At 39.7% G+C, this 20464-nt stretch overlaps 1 protein-coding gene across 3 annotated transcripts in view; it reads left to right on the forward strand.

The window, feature by feature from the left end:
* The window catches only part of ltbp1 (latent transforming growth factor beta binding protein 1), a 123180-nt gene that overhangs the window by 35736 nt on the left and 66980 nt on the right, over positions 1 to 20464 (forward strand). For all 3 annotated transcript variants that reach the window (XM_020647824.3, XM_065959470.1, XM_065959471.1), the window contains exon 4: positions 8880 to 9019. In XM_020647824.3, coding sequence (XP_020503480.2) covers positions 8880 to 9019 — 140 coding nt within the window. The remainder of the gene's footprint in view (positions 1 to 8879; positions 9020 to 20464) is intronic.

The raw sequence follows: 20464 nt of genomic DNA on the forward strand, positions 1-20464 counted from the left end.
CATCGTCAGGACGGCCGGCTGACTCCTCCCCTCACGTATAAAAGTTGTTTAATTGAGGGACTAGAGAAAAGAAGAATAACATACTGTACTCACTGTTTAACTGTGTTTCTAGATCACGCTCATTTCAGGTAAATGTACATGCAGTGTGGAGATACAAGCATAATAAAGATCGCTAGCATTAGCATGCTAACACAACAATGCAGCGCAAGTTGTTTTGGTTTCATGCTGGTGCGCAAGGGCGACATCTGCTGGATCAAAAAATCACATATAAAGCCTTTAAAGAGATAAAACTCTAATCTTTATCTATCAACTTTATTATAATCATTTCACGTCAATCAATCAATCAATCAATCACATGTCTCACCAACTCTGCAACTTGCCAAAAGAAAATGTATAGTCAGTCACAAAGGCGTTGACAGAAAGATATATTTGCTAACCATTCAGAGATATTCCTCCCTTTCCATTCTTACAGGTTCAGAGGGTTTATTATGGTAGACCAGAGTATTTCAGATCTCATGGGGGAGAGGATTTGGAAGACTAGAGTGTAGAAGTCAGTGCTGGATTGTGATTGCGGCCAGAGCGATGAAGGTCGAGACTGAACAGATTTGACCCCTTTACACATATAAACACACCTCTTTCCATCAACCCGGATTCATTGATCTGTTTATGTAGAGATGATTGAAATCTTCTCGCTGATATTTTGGACTAACAGGCCAAAATATCCTGAAACCATCTCTTGGAGACTCTCCAAACTCTTTTCTTACTTTTTTCATTTAATGGCTCAGACATTGCCAGTGCACATGGCCATGCCAGATATTTTGTTGGGACTGGAATGAGATCTTATGTTTTAAACTTCTCTCTTTTCCATCTCTGTTTGTCTCATAGCTCCGGGTTGAAGCTGTTTGTTGTTTCCAAATTAGAGACCAAACTTCTTTAGAAAACTAGTAGTATTAGTAGGACCATTTTGTGAACATTTTGTGTGCATATAGTTAGCAAGGACAAGTTTTGTCGTAATGGAAAATCAGAAAATATAATTGCACAGGATTCTGCATCATGACAATTGATTGCCCTTTGACAATCTGACAAGAAGAAACAGTTTCAGGATGAGTTATAAGGATGGGACAGGAGCTGATCTGCACCTCTTATCATGGAAAGTTTACACACTCATTAGTTTCCAGTTAGATTGTCAAACTATTTTAGACTTTTTAATACTGTTGTAGTACGCAAAATCGGTCTTGGTCTCAAGACCGGTCTCGAGGCAACTTTTTGAAAGTGTAGGTCTTGTCTCAGAATCGAAAGCATTTTTACTCAGACTAGTAGGCGGACTCCGGATTTTAAATCAAGACCAGTCAAGACCACCACTGAAAGGCTATTTTACAAGTCATTACTCTGATAAGAGGGAAAATTCCTCTTTCTAAAAGAACAAATAACTTCAATTAATTGTGTACTCCCCCCCCCCCCCTGGTTACGACCACAACCATCCCAGTGTTACAGTTTGAGTGACACGCTCGCTGCACACAAGTTGATGATTTTTCAGTGATATGGTCTTGGTCTTGGTCTTGTCTCAGTCTTGCCCTGACTTGTTCTTGGTCTTGACTTGGTCTGGATCCCTAAATGTCTTGGTCTTGTCTCAGTCTCTGAGCGATCTGGTCTCGAGTATGTCTTGGTCTTGGTTAGTGTGGTCTTGACTACAACAATACTTTTTAATGTTTTAAAACTATACAAAATATTTTAATATATTGAGCCAAAGTATTGAACAATACCAAAGCTTGAAAAAAAATCAGATCTTCAATAATCAGCAAATAATAAGCAAAAGTGAAAGAGAGAGAGCGGTGTCAACATTGCGCAAATACATTGGCAACTGTACGGTACCAGTTTGCAGCAATTTTTGGGAATTAAAAACCAATAAATTACCCAATATTTGGTGCTCAGGACTTCTACTTTTGTTGTTGTGGTATCAAAACAGGTATCCCTATTGTTTGATTTTCATTAGAATTAAACTGAAGTTTAAATATCTGGTATTGCGATAACTCAGGTTTCCAGTTGTTTGGCTTCATTTCAGCCTTAGTAGTCTGTTGCAAACAGCAAGTTAGGCAGTGAACGTAAGCTGAGCTTTAAATTTTGACACATTGCTTTTCTACGCACCTGTCTTATTGAATAGATGTGCAAAGGTTTTTTCTATTTAGCCTCAGTAGCCTGAATTTTAAAAAGGAAACGTATAGAACTACCAACTCTTTTGAGAGTGAATGATTTACTGTATCTTCTTCATTTTACCTGTAGATTAATTTAAATGTAAAAAAAAAAAAAAATGTGATTCATGATTCTAAGGACACTTACATGGGGCGGCTGTGGCTCAGTTGGTAAAGGTGGTCGCCTCTCAACCGGAAGGTCTAGGGCTCAATCCCCAGCTCCTGCATTAACATGTCCTATGTGTCCTTGGGCAAGACACTTAGCCCCGAATTGCTCCCGCTGCTTCATCGGCAGTGTATGAATGCGTATGACTGGTATTAGATCCTTCTGATGCTTCTCACACTAGCAACCACTGCCATCAATGTGTGAATGTGTAGGTGTGACATGCAGTGTAATAGCACTTTGAGTAGTCAGAAGACTAGCAAAACACTATATAAAAGTTAGCAGCTAGCTGTGACACATAATAACTTTGCATTTACTGGTCAAATTGACAAGATGTATTTTGACCTATGACTCAGGTAGGAAGGGGCATAACTGTCATCCTTTATATTGTAGGCAGAATCTCATTAACATGTTAAAAAATGTTTTCATCTTCATGAACAGAAGTGAAAATGGAAAAATTCTTCCAGGCTAGTAGACCTGATGAACCAGTACAAGACAAACATGCTCTCTTTGCCTGTCTGAATATAGACTCTAGCACCCTTCAAATCAACCCCCCTCCACCCCTAAGCCTCGCCGTAGCAATAGATGTATATATATACTCTGTTGTACTTGTGTAAACATACATGCTCACAAGCATGTTTACACACACCATCATGTCCAGAACACACGGACACAAATCATCATAATGAGGAACATGTTCTGAGGGTTAAACTACAGGCCAATTTCATGACTATATAAATTATATCTTAGAAACACAATAATACATGTACTCATTACAGTATATAATAAGATATTCTCATAGCTTAGATAGTTGCACAACTTAAACAGAAGAGCTATTTAGGAGGGACACTGCAAGGGCGCAGAAGAGCTATTTACAAGGCTATCACTTTCTGTTTATTTATAACGTGGCGGGGGGCCTATCATATGAATGGGATGAAAATATGCCTGGTTTAAAACGATCACCCTTCCTCAAGTCTATCATCTCCTTTCTTTGACCGTGGGCTTTTCTTGAATCAGTCAGTGGACAATTCAGGTAAGGGCTGTACAAATGTTACCTCTGTGTTTAATCTCTGTTATAATATCCTTTTTTGGTTAATATTTTGGAGACACATTAACTTATATTTTAGAGCCATTAACAATAAGAGTTTTTAAGTAATCTTATGGGGGTAGAAAACATTGTCATGGAAGTCTGAACAAGGTCTCTTTACCCCCATGTGTAGTTTTTTCAGAAAATCATGAGAGATGCTTTGAGCTAATTGTCCAATCTCCACATCCTGCTATGTTATTGATCACCAACAGTCAAGGGCAAATCCTCAAAATCTGTTGTAATGTTGATATGGACCCCTGACTATAGTTTTAAGACTCATTTGAGATTGTGAACCTTTACTTAACACGCTAATGCTTGACTGAGACTATGTCAACCATTACCTTTTTTGCATACTTACAGTTGCTAGCACTTTACAAATAAAACTGATGGAAATCCCATGACTTTTGTTGCTGCGCTTAGCCGTAATAAACATGGCAATACACCCTCTAAGGTTTTAGACTTTATTTAGACCTGTTGACAGACCTACTTTAAATATAAGGGACTAAAAATCAATCATTTAGAAAACATGGATGTCCGTAGATAATGTCACAACAATTTATTGAATTCCACGACACAAAAATGGCAAAGGGCAATGAAAAAAAATTGTTTGTTTCGTGTAAGCATAGAGTAAGGGACATGCGTATATATTCCAAGCAAATGTGGTTCTAATCACGTTTAAAAAGCGACAGTGGCCCACTAGCGGTGCTTCATAAACAGCAGGGATTCTTCAACCATCTTCAGGGGATCTTGAATGCTCCAACCCTTTCCACGTCCTGCAGTGGTTCAGACATTTTACATGAACCAAAGACGTCAAACTACTTTTGATCTAATTTTCTCACAACAGCTGTTGTGAATACTGATCTTTATAAAGTTATTGTCTGTACATAACTACGTGTTAATTCCATTGATACTTGTTGACAAATTTCAATCGGAGCCAAGGTGTTGGATTGGCCCCCCTACAGATATTACCCTTTATAGAGCCACATTGCTTCTTTTAAAAAAACACTTGATTTGAGTTGAGGTCTAAAGGAGCCAATCCAAAATGAATAAAAAAAAGAACAAGCCAAAATAAATTTGGTGTCAATTTGAACCAATCAAATTTTGGTCAATTTGAACAACCCCAAAGATTACTGAAGAGAAGCAGATCTTCTTCTATAAAATACAAACTTTATTGACCCAAAGACCTGAAATCAAGTAGGATTCAATATATTTTGGCGCATCCCATCCCAGGTTCCAGGTCTTCTTAAGGTATCTTCAAGGCTTCATGAAGTTACCCTTTTTATATATATTGATGTACAAATGTTGACTTGGTATAGCAGCTATTATTCCCAGTGAATCCCCTGGTTTCCCTCTATCTCTCAGATAGCAGTTCTCTGTAACTGTGGTGAAATGCTTGTTTATCTCCACTAATGTCAGACAGCATGATCACAATTCAGAGCACATGTCCTGTTTGGCTGAGTGAATATTTCACTCAGTAGTAAACAGGGATGACTGCAAAAGTTTTCTTTGACATAACAAAGAAGATAAGGGATGTAAACACCATATAACTCCAGGCAGCTGGCATACACATCATTACTATTAATATTATAGGATGTAGAGGATGCCTGGTAGTTCCCATCACTGACAGCTGCCAAAACACTAATGATCACACATAGACACTGGATGTTCATGCTGCCTTTATTTTTAACACAAGTCCATGCCAGGATCTAGGGTCTGAAATAGACTATTATTGCTGAGCATACAAATGTCATTCACAAATAGTTCAGTCTGGCAAGAAAAAAAAAGTCTGAAACTTTAACAGTTGACAGTCATCTCTGACTGTGTTGGTGGCTTAAGATTTTTAAGAAGTTTTCCTACCCATAAGTAAAATACCTGCACTGGGTTGCACCAGCTATGTGTAAGTTTAAACATAGCCTAGATTGATCCGGAACATACAACACTCATGATTTATCATTTAAAAAGTTGGGATACCTTGGAGGGTTGAGGAGGAGTTTTTGTTACTTGCTGTTTTTAGACAGTGAATTCTCTGTGATAGATTGCATCCCTTGGAAACGTAAATTTTTTAACTCCAACAAAAGATAACCATTTATTTACCTTATGTTGTAAAGGATTTCACCGACCTGTCACTACTGTTATTTTACACTAGCTGTAGATTAAGGTCACTTTCACATATGAAGTTTGGACTCAGGGGTGCGATTCAGCGGTGAAGGTGACATTGTTGCATTTTTTTCTTTTTCTTCGGTGTGCCTTCACACTGCACTTTGTCAAGCGTATCAAAGCTTGTCAAATGTTGTATACTGCAGCCACCCGCCATTTGTTGGGGCAGTAGCTCAGGTAAATGGCTACTGCCATCTTGAGTAACGCTGCACAATGGCCCGGAAGAATGGCATCCCATACTACAAGTTTGTCAGTATTTAGATCTATTAAGGAGCTAAAGTTATATTTCGGCTGTGTCAGGTTAAACTGGCACATCAACCGGAGAAATATGTAACCACATTTAGCACAAGCATGTAGATGTTAACCTTCAAGGGGACTGAAGGCTGGTGTTGTTTGCAATGCTAACGGTAGCCGAACTCAGGAAACCTATTTGGCATTGTTTACCGCAGCTATCATTAGCCGGGTTATCTTACCTTTAGACTAGGCTGTTTTTTTTGCTGTTTATTCTGAAAAATCTAGCCAAATTCAGCCCACAATGCACTGCTCATGTTTGGTTTCGAGTTGCGTTCTCAGCTACTGCAAACCAAAATCTGGAGCACTTGGAAGCAAACAAAGACCCTGTTTTCAAGCAGACCAGAGTTTGGTTCCGTGGTCTACACCAGTGTTTGTTTGAGAATTCAAACCACCCCAAACCAAACAAACTATCAGACAAAGGGCTCCAGAGTTAATTTCAAACGGACCAAGGGGGTAGACTGATGTTAGCGCCTAATCATAATGCATTGTCATCAATTCTTCTTTGTGTGACGGCTTTTTATACCTGTATTACATATATAGGACAGTGAATAGAGTTGGAAATCAGAGAGAGAGAGAGAGAGAGTGGGGAAGAGCCACAGGTTGGATTCAAACCTGGGCTGCCCACTTTGAGAATTGTAGTCTCTGTTCATGGGGCACAACGCCCAGCACACCGCATCCCCCCTTTGTCACATTTTAAATACATTTTCATTGCTGTTTGCCAAGTAACATGAAAGCCTCCCCTGTCACAAACACTGCTTTAAGAAAAATGCTTTTTTACTGATTGGTCACATGAAGTCTTAAAATAATTTCTGCAAACAATACTTTGTTATTTTTGGATGTTACGCTCAACAAGTTAAGAGGAACCTTATGTCTCCATGGTGCAACCAAACAATGACACAACTTAAGTTACAAACTAACCAGTTTCAAAGTAAGCTGTAGTGTGTATACACAGTCCTTTTCTTGCAGGATGAGAGAGTTGGGAATGGCTTTTTGACAAAGTGCCGAGTCAAACCCAGGCAGTGCGCTTGAAGGACTAAAGCCTCTGAACATGGGCATGTGATATATCTGTGTAGGCTAACAGGACCCCCTATGTTCATTTCAAGGCTTTCAGTTTCCATCCTATATTTGAAACAGGATAGTCAATTTGTAGCCTCTGACAACTGTTTCACACTATTATTTGGTATGAAGTTTATATTGGCTCTGTAATTTTAGAAGTAGACTTGTTATGGTTACTTTGCTCCTTTTAAATGGTCTTATTGGAACCTTTCTCCTTTCTCCTACCATGCTCTCAGGCCACATTTGATGCTTAGATGAAAAAAAGCAGTATAACTAGATGACTCCCTGCCACAGGAAGCAGCTGCAGGGAGTAAAAGCTTGGAAGTACTCTCTGCTATCAAACTTGAACTTTCACTTGTTGCTATCTCCATTTAAGATGAGCAATGTCAGGGCATCCCGCTGCCTCACAAGGTTACAACCCATACCCTCAGTTCACTAAATCATTGGTTTAAAATCAGCCAAGACACCTTTATTACATGCAGCTCCCTCACCTTCGTTCTGTGCCATCTGTCTAATGGAGCTGAAATGAAAGATTTACGATAAGCTGTCTTCAAAGTCAGGAAACCACATTTTAGAGGATTACTACACGTTGATTGAATATCTTGAACCACAATGGACTGGGGTTAGGGATGCTACATTGCATTCATTTTTACGTGTTTGATACCCTGTCAATACAACACCCTAAACTTCCTCTCAAAAATCCTCATAAATAAGTCTATATAGTACGAGTTGAGTTTCTGAATTAGTCCCAGCATGGAGCATACAGGGCCTGTGCGCCTTTCAGCTTTTTTAAAAAACTATCAGCTTCCATGACCTCAGTTTCAGAGCGCTTTTAACAGGTTATGAACATTGGCTCGCTGCAGTTCCGCATCCCTTGGTTTTGACTATTTAGTGTTTTATGTATGCTTATTAATATATGCCTTTGTTTAAGGAAATATCACAAAGACAACAACATGTAAATGTATCCTGCCATGGTATTAGCAGCAGCTCTACACCTGGAAACTGTTACCTTGGAAAGACAAGTCAGATTAGTTTATCTTGACAAAACTTATGTTATAACTCCTGCTCAGTCTTTATGTGGTTGGTGAGTGAGAAGTGACATTGACAAGCAGGACAGTGTTCTAAAAGTTTCTATTTTCAAATGAGAATGTTTTGAGTGCAGCAAGGGTTTTTTGTACTTTGGACCCCAAGTCCTGCAAAAGCTGAACGACAATGGTTTTGTGCAGAAAATGGCCACTGCCATCGCTCAAAATCATGTCCCAAAGGTTGAACATTCTGTCTGGATAACAGAATTGGATTGCATCCTATTTCAGTTCTGTTAACAGCGTACCATGAGCTGGATGAGACGTTTGTGTAAATTTAAATAATGATTTATTATATCCTGTGTGTTATGGACATGGACATATTTTAGTTTGGACAAAATGCTGTTCATTATATTTTATGTATGTTCAACAAAACCATACTCTGTCATAGTTTGCCTGCTTGGAACTTGGAACCACCTGTTAAGAACATTACAATCTGATATAATTTAACGTTTACTGTTAGCAAAACGTACCAAAGCTTTAAAAAGATCCAATGCAGCTCTCTGGTGGTTACAACTCCCAAGCGCCCCTTTTTTTCTGCACTCCAGTTCCAGCTAACAGCGGTTTATATCAGCTGTTGAAGGAAACATCTGCTATTGGATCCACAGAAATAGAGGAAGACATCCAATTTGTGGAAGATTTTTCCCTTGGGTAATGGTTGCTAATAAGTACTGATGGCTTGATTCTGGCTACCTTAAGCTTCTACCTGGAAAACAATGAAATTATAATGTGTATGGATATTTTTTTGTGATGTTCTGTAAGGTTTTACAGGAATTTGTGTTTCCATTTAATCGAGAGAGAAATTGTAAATTGTCTGGCATTAGACTAAATATGTTTCTCTTTTCCACCAGGATCCGGCCCATACACCCAGGTCAGCAGTATGTTGTAAAGCCCAAATACTACCACACTCACACCACTCACACACAGACGCATGTCCAATCCCGACCTGAGAGGCCGATCCCCCTGACAGTGGCACACAACCCCATCCATGGTGAGTAAGTCTACCTACAGATCACCTTTTAACTTTTATCAATACTTTGAAAAGTCTGTCTGACCAAAACAAAACTTTCTTTGGCCAAACCTTCCCTGTCCCTCTCCTCTCCTCTCCTCTCATCCTCTCCTCTCCTCTCCTCTCCTCTCCTCTCCTCTCCTCTCCTCTCCTCTCCTTCCTCTCCTCTCCCACTTGTACTGTAGGACTAATCTCCATTCAGATAAGATAGATAAAGGTATTGATCCCCAGTGGGGAAATTCAAGTGTTGCAGCAGTAAAAGATGACAGGAAGAACATGCATATGAGTATTAATAAAAATAGAATATATAGGAATAAATAAAGATAAAGGTACTACGTATTTACAATTATTATAAGCAAGATGTTTTCCAGTGTTTAAGAAGACTTTAGAACCCACTGCTGTTATACAGTCTGATGGCAGTAGCCACAAAGGAGCGCCTGAAGCGCTCAGTTTTGCACCGGGGGGGGGGGGGGGGGGGGGGGGGAGATGATTTGACAGCCAAAAGATGGTTTGGTTATTTTTTCTTGGTACTCGATGTACCTCTACAAACAGTGTTCCTTAGGAGGCCAGGCCCACTCTCTTCCCCCACTTGGTGGCAGGACTAAAAGTTGGCCAGTGAGGGGTTCATGCAAAAAAAAAAAAAAAAACATGTTTGAGTGACACAAAAACAAGCTGAGGAAGCCGTGTTAGTCAGCGTGAACACAGATCTACGTAAAAATATATATTTAGTTAGAGCAAGACAAGATCATAAATATCTCTGAAAAATTATCAAATTGTGTGCAGGAGGCGTGTCCCTCCCTTAAGGAAGGTTGCGGCCATAACCGGGGGATAAAAATCAAACTACAACTGAATGGAAGTCATTTGTTCTTACAGAAAGGGGCGTTTTTCTTCTAATCACAGTAATGACATAGAAAAATAGCCTGCCAGTGGTGGTCTTGACTGGCCTTGATTTAAAATCGGGAGTCCACTGACTCCACTGAGTCTGAGACCGAAACCTTCAAAAAGGTCTCGAGACAAGTCTTGAGACCAAGAGCGATTTTGAGTACTACAACACTACTGTTAAGTATGCTAAATAAAGAAAAGGTGTTTAAACCAAGCACCTGCGGTATTGAAAATGAAGCCAATGTGGAAATGTAAAAAAACGTAGGGGGGGGGGGGGGGGGTTCTTTTCTACAACTCATCCGTTTTGATGGTTTTAAGTTTAAGAGTTATTCATAATAAGGGGTTTGGCTGATATGATGGCCGGGCAGGCATCCCCTGCTGTCATCATTTAGAATCACAGAAAAAAGCCTTCAACTTTTACCTCTACACATATACACATGCACAACGATCCATCCCATCTGCCTTAACACTGTGAGGATATGGAGAGAATGTGGAGCTCAAAGTTGGGCAGTAACAGGATTTGTTCAAATTGCAGCTCCGGCGGTAATGGCATAAAGACTTAAACATTGCCTGCTGCTTTGGGCTGTCGAGAATGAAATATTAGTCTCATTTTCTGAGGGCAATTTCGCACAAAGACAGGGAGTGTGAGAATGAGGATGGCAGAGATGGAATAAAATTACTTTGTCATGTGGGGGAGAACCCCTCAATTTGCTGAAACAACAAGTGCCTGGATGGGTATAAATGGGGGGAGGTTTTCTATAGCAGAGGCTTTGAATACCTGTTATTTACCCCCACATTAAAGTCTTTATGCATCTTAACAGCCTGCCACAGAAGACACATTATCTCCCATTTACAGTTCAAAGTGGTACCTACTGTAGTGCCATAATGGAGGCTGACTAGGCCTATAATGGTATTTGTATTTGTGGTTCAGACGTCACAGTTTGTGGATGCAGTCCTACAACGAATATGTTGAAAAAAAAGGCAATCACATGGTAGTTTTCACACCCATTCCAGGTGGCGTTAAAGACAGAACATGCAATCGATTTTTCACACTTAAATATAATAGAAATCAAGTATATCCTCTGAAAATAACTCTGTGAATCATGACTGTCTACAATGAGTGTAACACCCGAGTCCCACTGTCTGTGATGTTTTCAGAGTTTTCAGAGTCCTATCTTCACTTTGTTTACATCGCCCGGACGGCCGGCTGACTCCTCCCCTCGTGTATAAAAGTTGTTTAATTGAGGGACTAGAGAAAAGAAGAATAACATACTGTACTCACTGCTTAACTGTGTTTCTAGATCACGCTCATTTCAGGTAAAGTTACATGCAGTGTGAAGATACCAGCATAATAAAGATCGCTAGCATTAGCATGCTAACACAACAATGCAGCGCGAGTTGTTTTGGTTTCATGCTGGTGCTCAAGGTTGACATCTGCTGGATCAAAAAATCACATATTCTTCCTTTAATGCTTGCAAATTTTGCTTACCACTTTTAAACAACAAACGAAGAAGAGTTATATATGATAGCACCATTAAAAGGCAGAGCAAGAAGCTACCTACAGTAGGTGCCAATCACAGGAGCTATAGGCAAAAGAAAACAGATGCCGAACTATTTATCCCTGCTGTTTTTAAAAAGGGTCAAAGACATTACTTATCACAGAACAAACCAGGACCCCAGACGGAGACAGGAACTTTACCATGACCTCTGATAACTGTTTCACCCCTAACGCTGACGAACAAAAGCATGAAAAGACCACTGCCAGAGACCCAGGGGCTGACTTTCACTTTACAACTTTCCTGTGAGTTATATTTTCAAATGCAAAAGGGCAAATGCATGATGCACCATATTTCCCCACACCTTTAACTGTATAAGGCTGTATAGGTTCCCGGGACAGGCTTGTATCATTCACATTTTAATGAGACCCTTTTCTCTTCTGAACTGCCAAAACCATTTAAAGAAAAAAAAGCATTATTTGGCTCTACTGTGGCTGGCACTCAAACTCTTATAGATCTGACAGATCAACAACAGCTATAATTCAGCGGCTCATGGTTGGTTATTGCGGCTTGTCATAAATTCAAGGCTGAAGTCCAATGTAAGACTTGCCAGTATGCATCTATGAATAAGTCAATATTTTTCAAAGAATCTGTAGACTGCAGTTTGAGTGGTTCTGCCTGTGGCCACAGCCAGACGGACCGACTTTGGGATATTAATGGGGAGGTCAGCAGACAGAACAGTGTTGATGCTTGGCTTTGCAGCACTGCAGACTCAAACAGACCCCGACCCAGTTTCAAAACAACCTCCCCAGTTTAATTTCAGCCAGCAGTTTGTAAATGCCAGAGAAATGGCCAGACATCAAAGATGGAAAGAGAAATGACACAGGCACATATGGAGAGCGGAGAGCCCAGCCACCAAATTTTCTAAATCATTCTCCTTTACATTCATGGGGAAAACAGAGAAAAAAACAGCTCTTTATATATGGTGTGCTGTACAGTGGTACTGTTTATAATCTACTATTTTGTAGCCATACATATGTTGGGTTTTGATGTATTGATCCAGTGCTTCTTTTATAATAAGACTTCAGAGAATCACCCTAGTGTCATTTAAAGTCCCCACACAGGCCTCACAAACACTGAACCTCAACAAGAAAAAATCGGGATAAAGATTTCAATTAGTTATTTTCAATGAAGGCTGGATGTCATAGAAATCTGACTACAACATTTTTTTTATTTTTTTTTATCAAGCAATGGTAATATTTATCATGGTATAAATGTATCCAATGCTGCCAGTTTAAAGAGTATCCTGATGATGGACACTTCTTTAGTTTAGAGTGATTGTGAATAAAGTTGATCATATTTTGGGCAGTTCCGAGTAACCAATCGGAAATCAACCTTCACCCTGTGTAGTACCAGTATAGCCAGCGGTTAGCATTAAACGACTTCCATTCAAGACTTTCTTTTCCTTTGACTGAATTTTCATCTGCAACGTAAAAGCCACCATTTCTTAGTCCATTACATCCCCCAGAGGAATGCCTGTTTATCTGTTTCGCATCAATATCACTTAGTAGATACCAGTAGATCATAGTTACACGTTGGCTTCACTCTGGCTTTGACTTTCTTGTGATTTACTTGCAATTACTGACTCTCCCGTTTGCCAAACTAACAACATCATGATGCAGATTTGTAAAAGATCAAGGTTTGCCAGGTCTGTCTTCAAGAGGAGAAATAAACAAACTGTAAAATGTTTGTTGAATGGAGGTTGGATCGATTAATTTGTGATGCATTTCAGGTAGTCAGGAATTGCTGATTGGCTTCACGACACGTCATGATTGTCGCTTAAGTTGAAATGTTAGATTTTTACTTGATTGTTACCCTCACTTTAATGCAGATATCTGTTTATAGAGACAGTTTAATCGTCAGATTACCACTGACGGGAGCAGGTATGTCATCGTGGGTTGTGTTCTGCCTGCTGATACATAATTGCTTAACACAGCTTGGACTACAAATGTACTACAAACTTAAACCAGAACACTTCCCATGCCAAAAAGATGGTAACTTGTCAATCAGACATTTTAAGGCTGTATCCTCTTATTTTTCAAGTAACAAACATTGAATAGTTGTATCCTATCTATCAAAGCAGTTCATGCATGTTTCTTAGATGCTCATCAGAAGAGGCTGCGAGCGAAGCTCTCACTTTAAATGTTGGCCATATTTTTTGGTTTGGATCCCTTCAGTGTTTATCCTTCACAAGGTTTGGAATGGAAGTCTAATTATCCACAGATATCTCATCCAGTCCAAAACAAAAATAACTTGTGACCTGATTAAGTTGGTGACTCTTTGCCAGTCCATGGATCTATTCTCTGGACACTGTAGCAATAATGTCAACCTCCTAACCTGATGAGGTTAGGCCCCAAAAAAACATCAGAACCCCTGTCAAGTATTTAGCAACACCTATAAATTGGGTCTACTGTTTAATGTACACTACTTATAGCAAATATCTACAAATAGCACTCAAGGCCTATAAGCCTAAATTAATGAGAATACCATGGCTGGTTTAGCCCAGCATGCAGTCAGCAATCTTTTTGAAAGTAGCAGACGTGTTTGTTCTTCTAAAACAGGAAGCCCGCAGCCTTTCTGTCAGCCCTGTCCCACACGACAGACGGCCTGTCAGCAACTGGCTTTGGTGCCACATCTGGGAAAGTTATTCCCCGCCTCCCCTTGGCTATCCCTCAGCTCTCCCGCACTGCCAAAATACCCTCAGACAAATGTTAGCAGACTTGGCCCTGACTGAAGGTTTGGGCAGAGAGGATCACCTCACAATCACCGCAATGACCAAATATGTATGCCATGATGGTTTGCAATCAAAGAATGAATCTCTGGCTCAACCTTCCCCTGATCTAAGGTGCATGGAGAGGGAGAGTAGACTGGAAATATATAAAACTTGTAGAATAGAGTACAACTTCATGCATAAACTCCTGCCATGTATTGGTAATCACTAGGAGCATCCTAACGTTAGCAACATTATTTGGCTAGTCCTAATTACTTCTCTGCCAATGTTGTTGTTGCAAGCCACTTGCTGCGCTGCTTTTCTCTAACTAAAGAGGGTAAATTTACCATGCTCCGCTTTTGTTTCAAGTTTGTTGTACGTTGAAGTTGGAGCTGTTGTTTTAAAAAGAACACACTTTTGAGGACAGGTGAGCATCCACTGGTAAGATACCCGATATACATAATGCTGGACACTGAATGAACTCTGTTGTCAATATAGTGTTAATACATTTGACAAAAAGTCTCGTACCAACTCACATTCATATAGTATATTGATCAGTGCCCATTTTTTACTGCACCTCCAGCAGCTATCCTCCTCCCTTGACCTTGACATTTTTGAATCAGTCCAGTGTTTCTCATTCCATATTTTAAATGAAATTAAGCATGTCTGCATGTCTCAGGCTATGGAGTACCATGATTGACTTTTTCATTAGCCTCCCATGTTGATACAGGGTAGGCCTTTTGTGATGCAGTCCACATTAGTCAGACTATTTAGTTTTGTATATTGCAGATTTGGGACAATACAAAGAATAAAAATGATAAAGATTAATGAAGCAGAAGAAGAAGACATATATTCTCACCTGTTTGAATGCATTCCTCCACCTTGTCAAAACCTGGTGCCATTATTATCAATAATGCAACTGACCACTCACTGTTCAGTGTGTTTTGCTTGTAGTGGCTTGTAGCCTCAAGCTGCTATCAGCCAGAGGGTCTTGTAAGCTCACCTCTTTTATTTGAAACTCCACCATATTTTCTTCAGTGAAAAGTCCTGAAGTCCCAGGAGACACTGCGTTTCTTAACTTCAAAATCCACTTGACATCAACATTTAATCTTTCAGTAAGCATTTGCAAAAATCTTAGTGAAAATAACAATTATAAAACCTGGTCAAAAAAGTGTATATTACCAGGTTAGATAATTCCTCATGGTTTTTGGGCATGGCTCATGTTTTGATAGCGACGTTTACCGCCATTCAATGTGCATTGTAATCGTCTTATTTGCTTCTCAAAGCATCTTGACGCTGACTTTAAATTCTCCTTGTAGCTTGATATATCCCAAGCTTGATACGTCTGAGATACCCACAAGAAATGTAGCTATCAATATGTTACCAGTATGTTTACTCTTATTGAAAATGAGTAATTTAACATCTTACAGTATGACCACCATTTTTGTCATAAATCTTTCCTGAGACCGGAGAACTCTAAACATGATAAAGAAGCTAGGGGCTAGAAATGTGAAAACACCCAAATTAACCTTGAAATACGTTCTAGCAAATCTGGCTTAAGGCCATACACTTTACCTCTGAGGCCTGTGTTTTCTTATCCCCTTTCATGGCTCATATAAAACCCTCACAGGGCAATGGAAAACATCAGAAAGGAAGACGTAACCCCCCTGACATCAGTATTTACTCTATCATTCTTCCCTGTTCAACCTCTCCAGACTCCTCTCAAGCTTCTTTGCAGCCTGGATGAATCTCGCCCTCAAAAGTTTTGTCCTTCACGTTGATTGATGTCTGTGTTGTGTCTGGGATGCTCTCCTGACTCCCTTTCCATATGCTCAATACAACTGAAGAAAAAGTGCTGTGTGCATACTTACAAAGGCATAGAAGTGAAGCCAGATGAGGGGGGAGGGGTCTAAGAGGGGGAGAAAAAAAAGTTTATAAGTTGAGTCGAGTCTAGACAGGATTAGTATGATTGTATGATTGTGAAATATACAGAGGTAATTTAAAAAGCAATTCATTAGAAGCATTGCTCAAACATTTCTGTGTAAAGAGAGTCCAGTATTTCTCCCTTGAAGCACATCAACATTCATATATTGACTGTGTACACAACTATGGAAACTCTTAACTATTTTAGTGGTTAGTCAGTGTAGTAGCCTCTTTTAACCTGAGAGCTACTTTGAAAAATGTAGTGGCTAAGAGCTAGTTGCATCACATTTCTTACATTATGTCAGATCAAAACAGATTCACCAGCTGAATTAACTTCATGTTCACAAGTGTCAAATGTCAATACCCTAACGCTCTTCCCCTGTGTGTGCACAAAACTGTACATTAGCATTAGCAGACATTATTTCATTCTTACTTTTATGGTCCCTGAATAACATCTCGGCCACTTTGGTCAATGCTACCTTCACAATCCGGCCATCGGTGAATGGCTTCCTGTGCTCTGTTAGGATGTGCACCACTTTAAAGGATGCCTCTGTTACCATGTTGGCTTTCTTCATTGGTCGGGTGAATAGAGATTGATGTTAATCAGTACGCTCACCTTTTCAGTTTGTTGCATGCTGCTTGCAGGAAAGTCCCTTTCAATGTTGCTGTGGACTTACATTAAAGGACCCATTTGCTTTTCCACTCCCAATGGAAATGGTATGTTTTATGCTTGTTCTTGGCATGGCCACCTTCATTCTACATTGTTAATTTGGGCTAAATGGGCTTGTGATTAACACCAAACTCTTTATATAAGATCAGTTAGCATACAGCACAACTGGCCAGATATGGTGATGGAGATTACAGCTATGTTGATGTGATTAGAAAGGTTCAGATATTGACAAACTGGACAGGAGCATCACCTTTTTTGTTGACAGCTGATGCCTATTCTATTATTTTATATTGAAGGAGTTGGGTCATATGTGTATTTGATTGAACTGAGGTGGGAAAGGCTTGTCTTGGCAAGCTACTAAAATCCCTGCCGTGACGTCCCAGTGGCTCATAGGTGAAATGTAGGTCATTCACCATTTTACACCAATAGGACAAACATTTAGCCATCAGTGGTCTGTGTGAGTCCTGTGTCCAGCATGATGGACCGTTATCAGCAGCTGCTCTTTTGGTACATTTAGCAGCAGGTCAGAGACATCTCTCTGACTGCACAGTTAGGTTAAGCACTGATTTGATCAATCTAGTCATGAATTAACCCAAAGTACCCAGAACTTTAAGTCCCAGGAACTAACAGTTCTTCAGCCCGGTGCAGTCTGCATTTTCAAATTTCCAAAGAATTGCTAAAATATGCCACATAAGTGTGCTTCGGTATGAAAGAGTCAACCAGTTTTTCATACATACTATGTCCTATTCCTGGACCTGGACTTCTTTTTCAGTCCATCTGTCAAATGAATAGATTGGTCAAAAGACAATGTGCAAATGTCAAGTATACTTTCTGCTATATTTTAATGGTGGCTAGAAGAAAATTCTGTGATATCAAAAACAATCTGATATGTTGACAACCCAGGAAAGTTCTCTGACTCAGTTGTCAGTCAGTAAAGAAGACTTTTTTAATGTTCCCCAATTCACTTGTTAGACTTTTTTCATCCTTCTTCATAGACCCACTTCTCTTGACAGAGACTTTTGTAGGAGTAGCAGCAGCTCTTCATGAGGTTTGCTCAAGACAGGGTAAGGGGAGTGCCGCTATGGGGCTCAATGTCTGGCTAAAGTCTATTCTCCGGCCAACAAAATGAACCAATTGGCTTCTCAACAAACAAAGACTTCTCCAGATCCACTGCCATGACCTAGCTTGGTTGGCATATCCAAGATTACAGTACTGTTTCTAAGCTACATCATCATCTCCAGACTTAAAGACAGAAGCTAAAATCTACAAAGCCTGTGGTCAAGGCTGTGAGGAGATGGACCAACAAAGCAAAGCTTGAGTTACATGCCTGCTGTAACTTCACTGATTGCAGTGTTCTGTGGATGGCAGGCCGTAGACCCACATGAACTCTCTGACACTGTGCTAGCTTACCTCTTTTTGTCAGGGTGTGTTTGCAGACTCAAACTTTCTTCCAACACTGCTTAGTTGGCCAACATATTCCTGTTTGAATTGATGTCAGATCTTAACCAAAGAGCCTAACTCACACAACGTGCTCAGTTTATACAGATCTTAGTCATTTAAAAAACTCCAAGCAATATCTTCACAATTAGCAGTTTACTTATACTGGCCCCATAATTTCAATGGAGATAAAACGGTGGCATATCTGTGATCAGCTTCTTAACACTTGGGAAATGTTCATATTTCAACTAAGTTTTTGACATGAAGAATTATTTTGACTCAAAATGTTTTCTATGCTTGTTTGAAAAATCTCATGAGCCCCGTTTTATTTGTTTTTCAAATTCATTACACAAATTCTTAAATTCTCTCATCCTGTTTTTATATTGTTGACCCTTTTCAACAAGTGCCGTAACTAAGCTCAGCCGTCATCGCGTCCTTGTGCATTCATATTGTTTCCATGATGGCGTGATATTGGTGTCCCAGTCTGTGAAATCATACTGGTACGAAAACATTTTAAAGTCTGAAAAAGACTTCATAAGAAACAAAAATAGCAATATGGTTAATGTAAGAGCTTTTTTTTTTAAGTCTTGGAGCAAGAGCCTTGAGAAACTTAGAGAAACATAACTTGCATTAGAGAAACTTTTCACTGAAAAAATTCAAATCTTAGCATGTGTATTCATCTAATTTGTACTTAAAAATATCTCATTACACTGTTTTATAGGACACATTTCAGTGTTTCCCCTAGGTTTACATCTTTGGGGGGGTGGGGGGTGCGGGCAGAGCTCTTGTAATTAATAATGCTTGGAATCACACATGGGCGGCTGTGGCTCAGTTGGTAGAGTCGGTTGCCTCTTAACCGGACGTTTGGCGGTTTGATCCCCAGCTCCTGCAGCCACATGTCTGATGTGTCCTTGGGCAAGACACTTAACCCCAAATTGCTCCAGCTGCTTGATCAGCAGTGTATGAATCAATTAGTTACTTCTGATGGGCACTTTACATAGAAACCTCTGCCATCAGTGTGTGAATGTGTAGGTGTGACATGTGGTGTGAAAGCGCTTTGAGTAGTCTGAAGACTAGAAAAAAACTATACAAGCACAGGTCCATTTACCATTTACACGGGCAAAGAAATGCCAGCTTTTAGCTTCTTTACTGCATTCATATGGACACTTTGCAACATACATTAAAACTTCACAGACTTTTCCCCAAGGGTCAATTCAAAACTATGATAACAAACTACTCTGCCTTTGAATGTCTCAGTTTTTAATAATGTTGTTGCTATTATTTCTTATTTATTTGGTTTATATTTGTTCTGTTTTTTTCATACTCCCGACATAATTGAAAATGAGGCCTTAATGATGTTTCGAGAATAAAAAATAAGACCAGAAATCAAATATTTTAATAAGACAAATTTGACTTTATAAGTGTCATTACATCTCAGATTTGACATCGTATCTCATTTTAAGAAACTTAACAAGTATATTTTGCTTGCTCTATGAATGCAGAATGACCAGAAATTAGACACATTCACTTTTTTGGATTTGTGTTTTTACAGTGTTGTTGTAATCCTCCATCCTAAAAGGAATCAGGCAAAAGACATTGAATCATGACCTTCCATATTTTGTCTGTGCAGTTTTCCTCAGCCCACCTCATCGGCATTCAGTGGTAACCACTGCATCGTATTAGCTCCCTCTTTAATAGTTAATTTTTTTTTTTTTTGCATCTATTAGCAAATGTTTAGGTAGCCTCGGGCTGTCTTATCCAGTGGATTTTCCTGCCTCTCAGTTTTAGAAAACATTCCTCCGGCTGCTTGGCTTATCTCCACGCGTCTGCACTCTCTGGTGTGAACAGCTGACAGCTACAGACAAAGCACCCAGCACTGGAGACAGGGGTTTGGACCTGACACAAGGATGCCAAGACCCGCTGCAACAAAAAAATACATGTAAAGATGAAGCAGAGGGATTTAGGTCAAAAGAATTTGAGTGTCAAGATATATATCAGATGAGATTTATTGTCAGAAATAGAGAGAGGGATTAAATGTGTTAGGGACTTTGGGGTTGGATGTCAAAGTTTTGACTCTTGACTCATCCCCTGTCAGTCTGAACTGAGGGCTGGGTTTTTAATGAGGGTGGAGACAGGAGACGGGTAGATAAGCTTGAGTCTTACAGCACTTAAAAGGGCTACCACAACTTCTTCCTGATCTCGCTATTAACTCAACGCAGAGGATTTTTGGAGCTTGTTTTCTCTATTTG

This window comes from Labrus bergylta, chromosome 10 (assembly GCF_963930695.1).
Source record: "Labrus bergylta chromosome 10, fLabBer1.1, whole genome shotgun sequence".
In the NCBI taxonomy this organism is placed as follows: domain Eukaryota; kingdom Metazoa; phylum Chordata; class Actinopteri; order Labriformes; family Labridae; genus Labrus; species Labrus bergylta.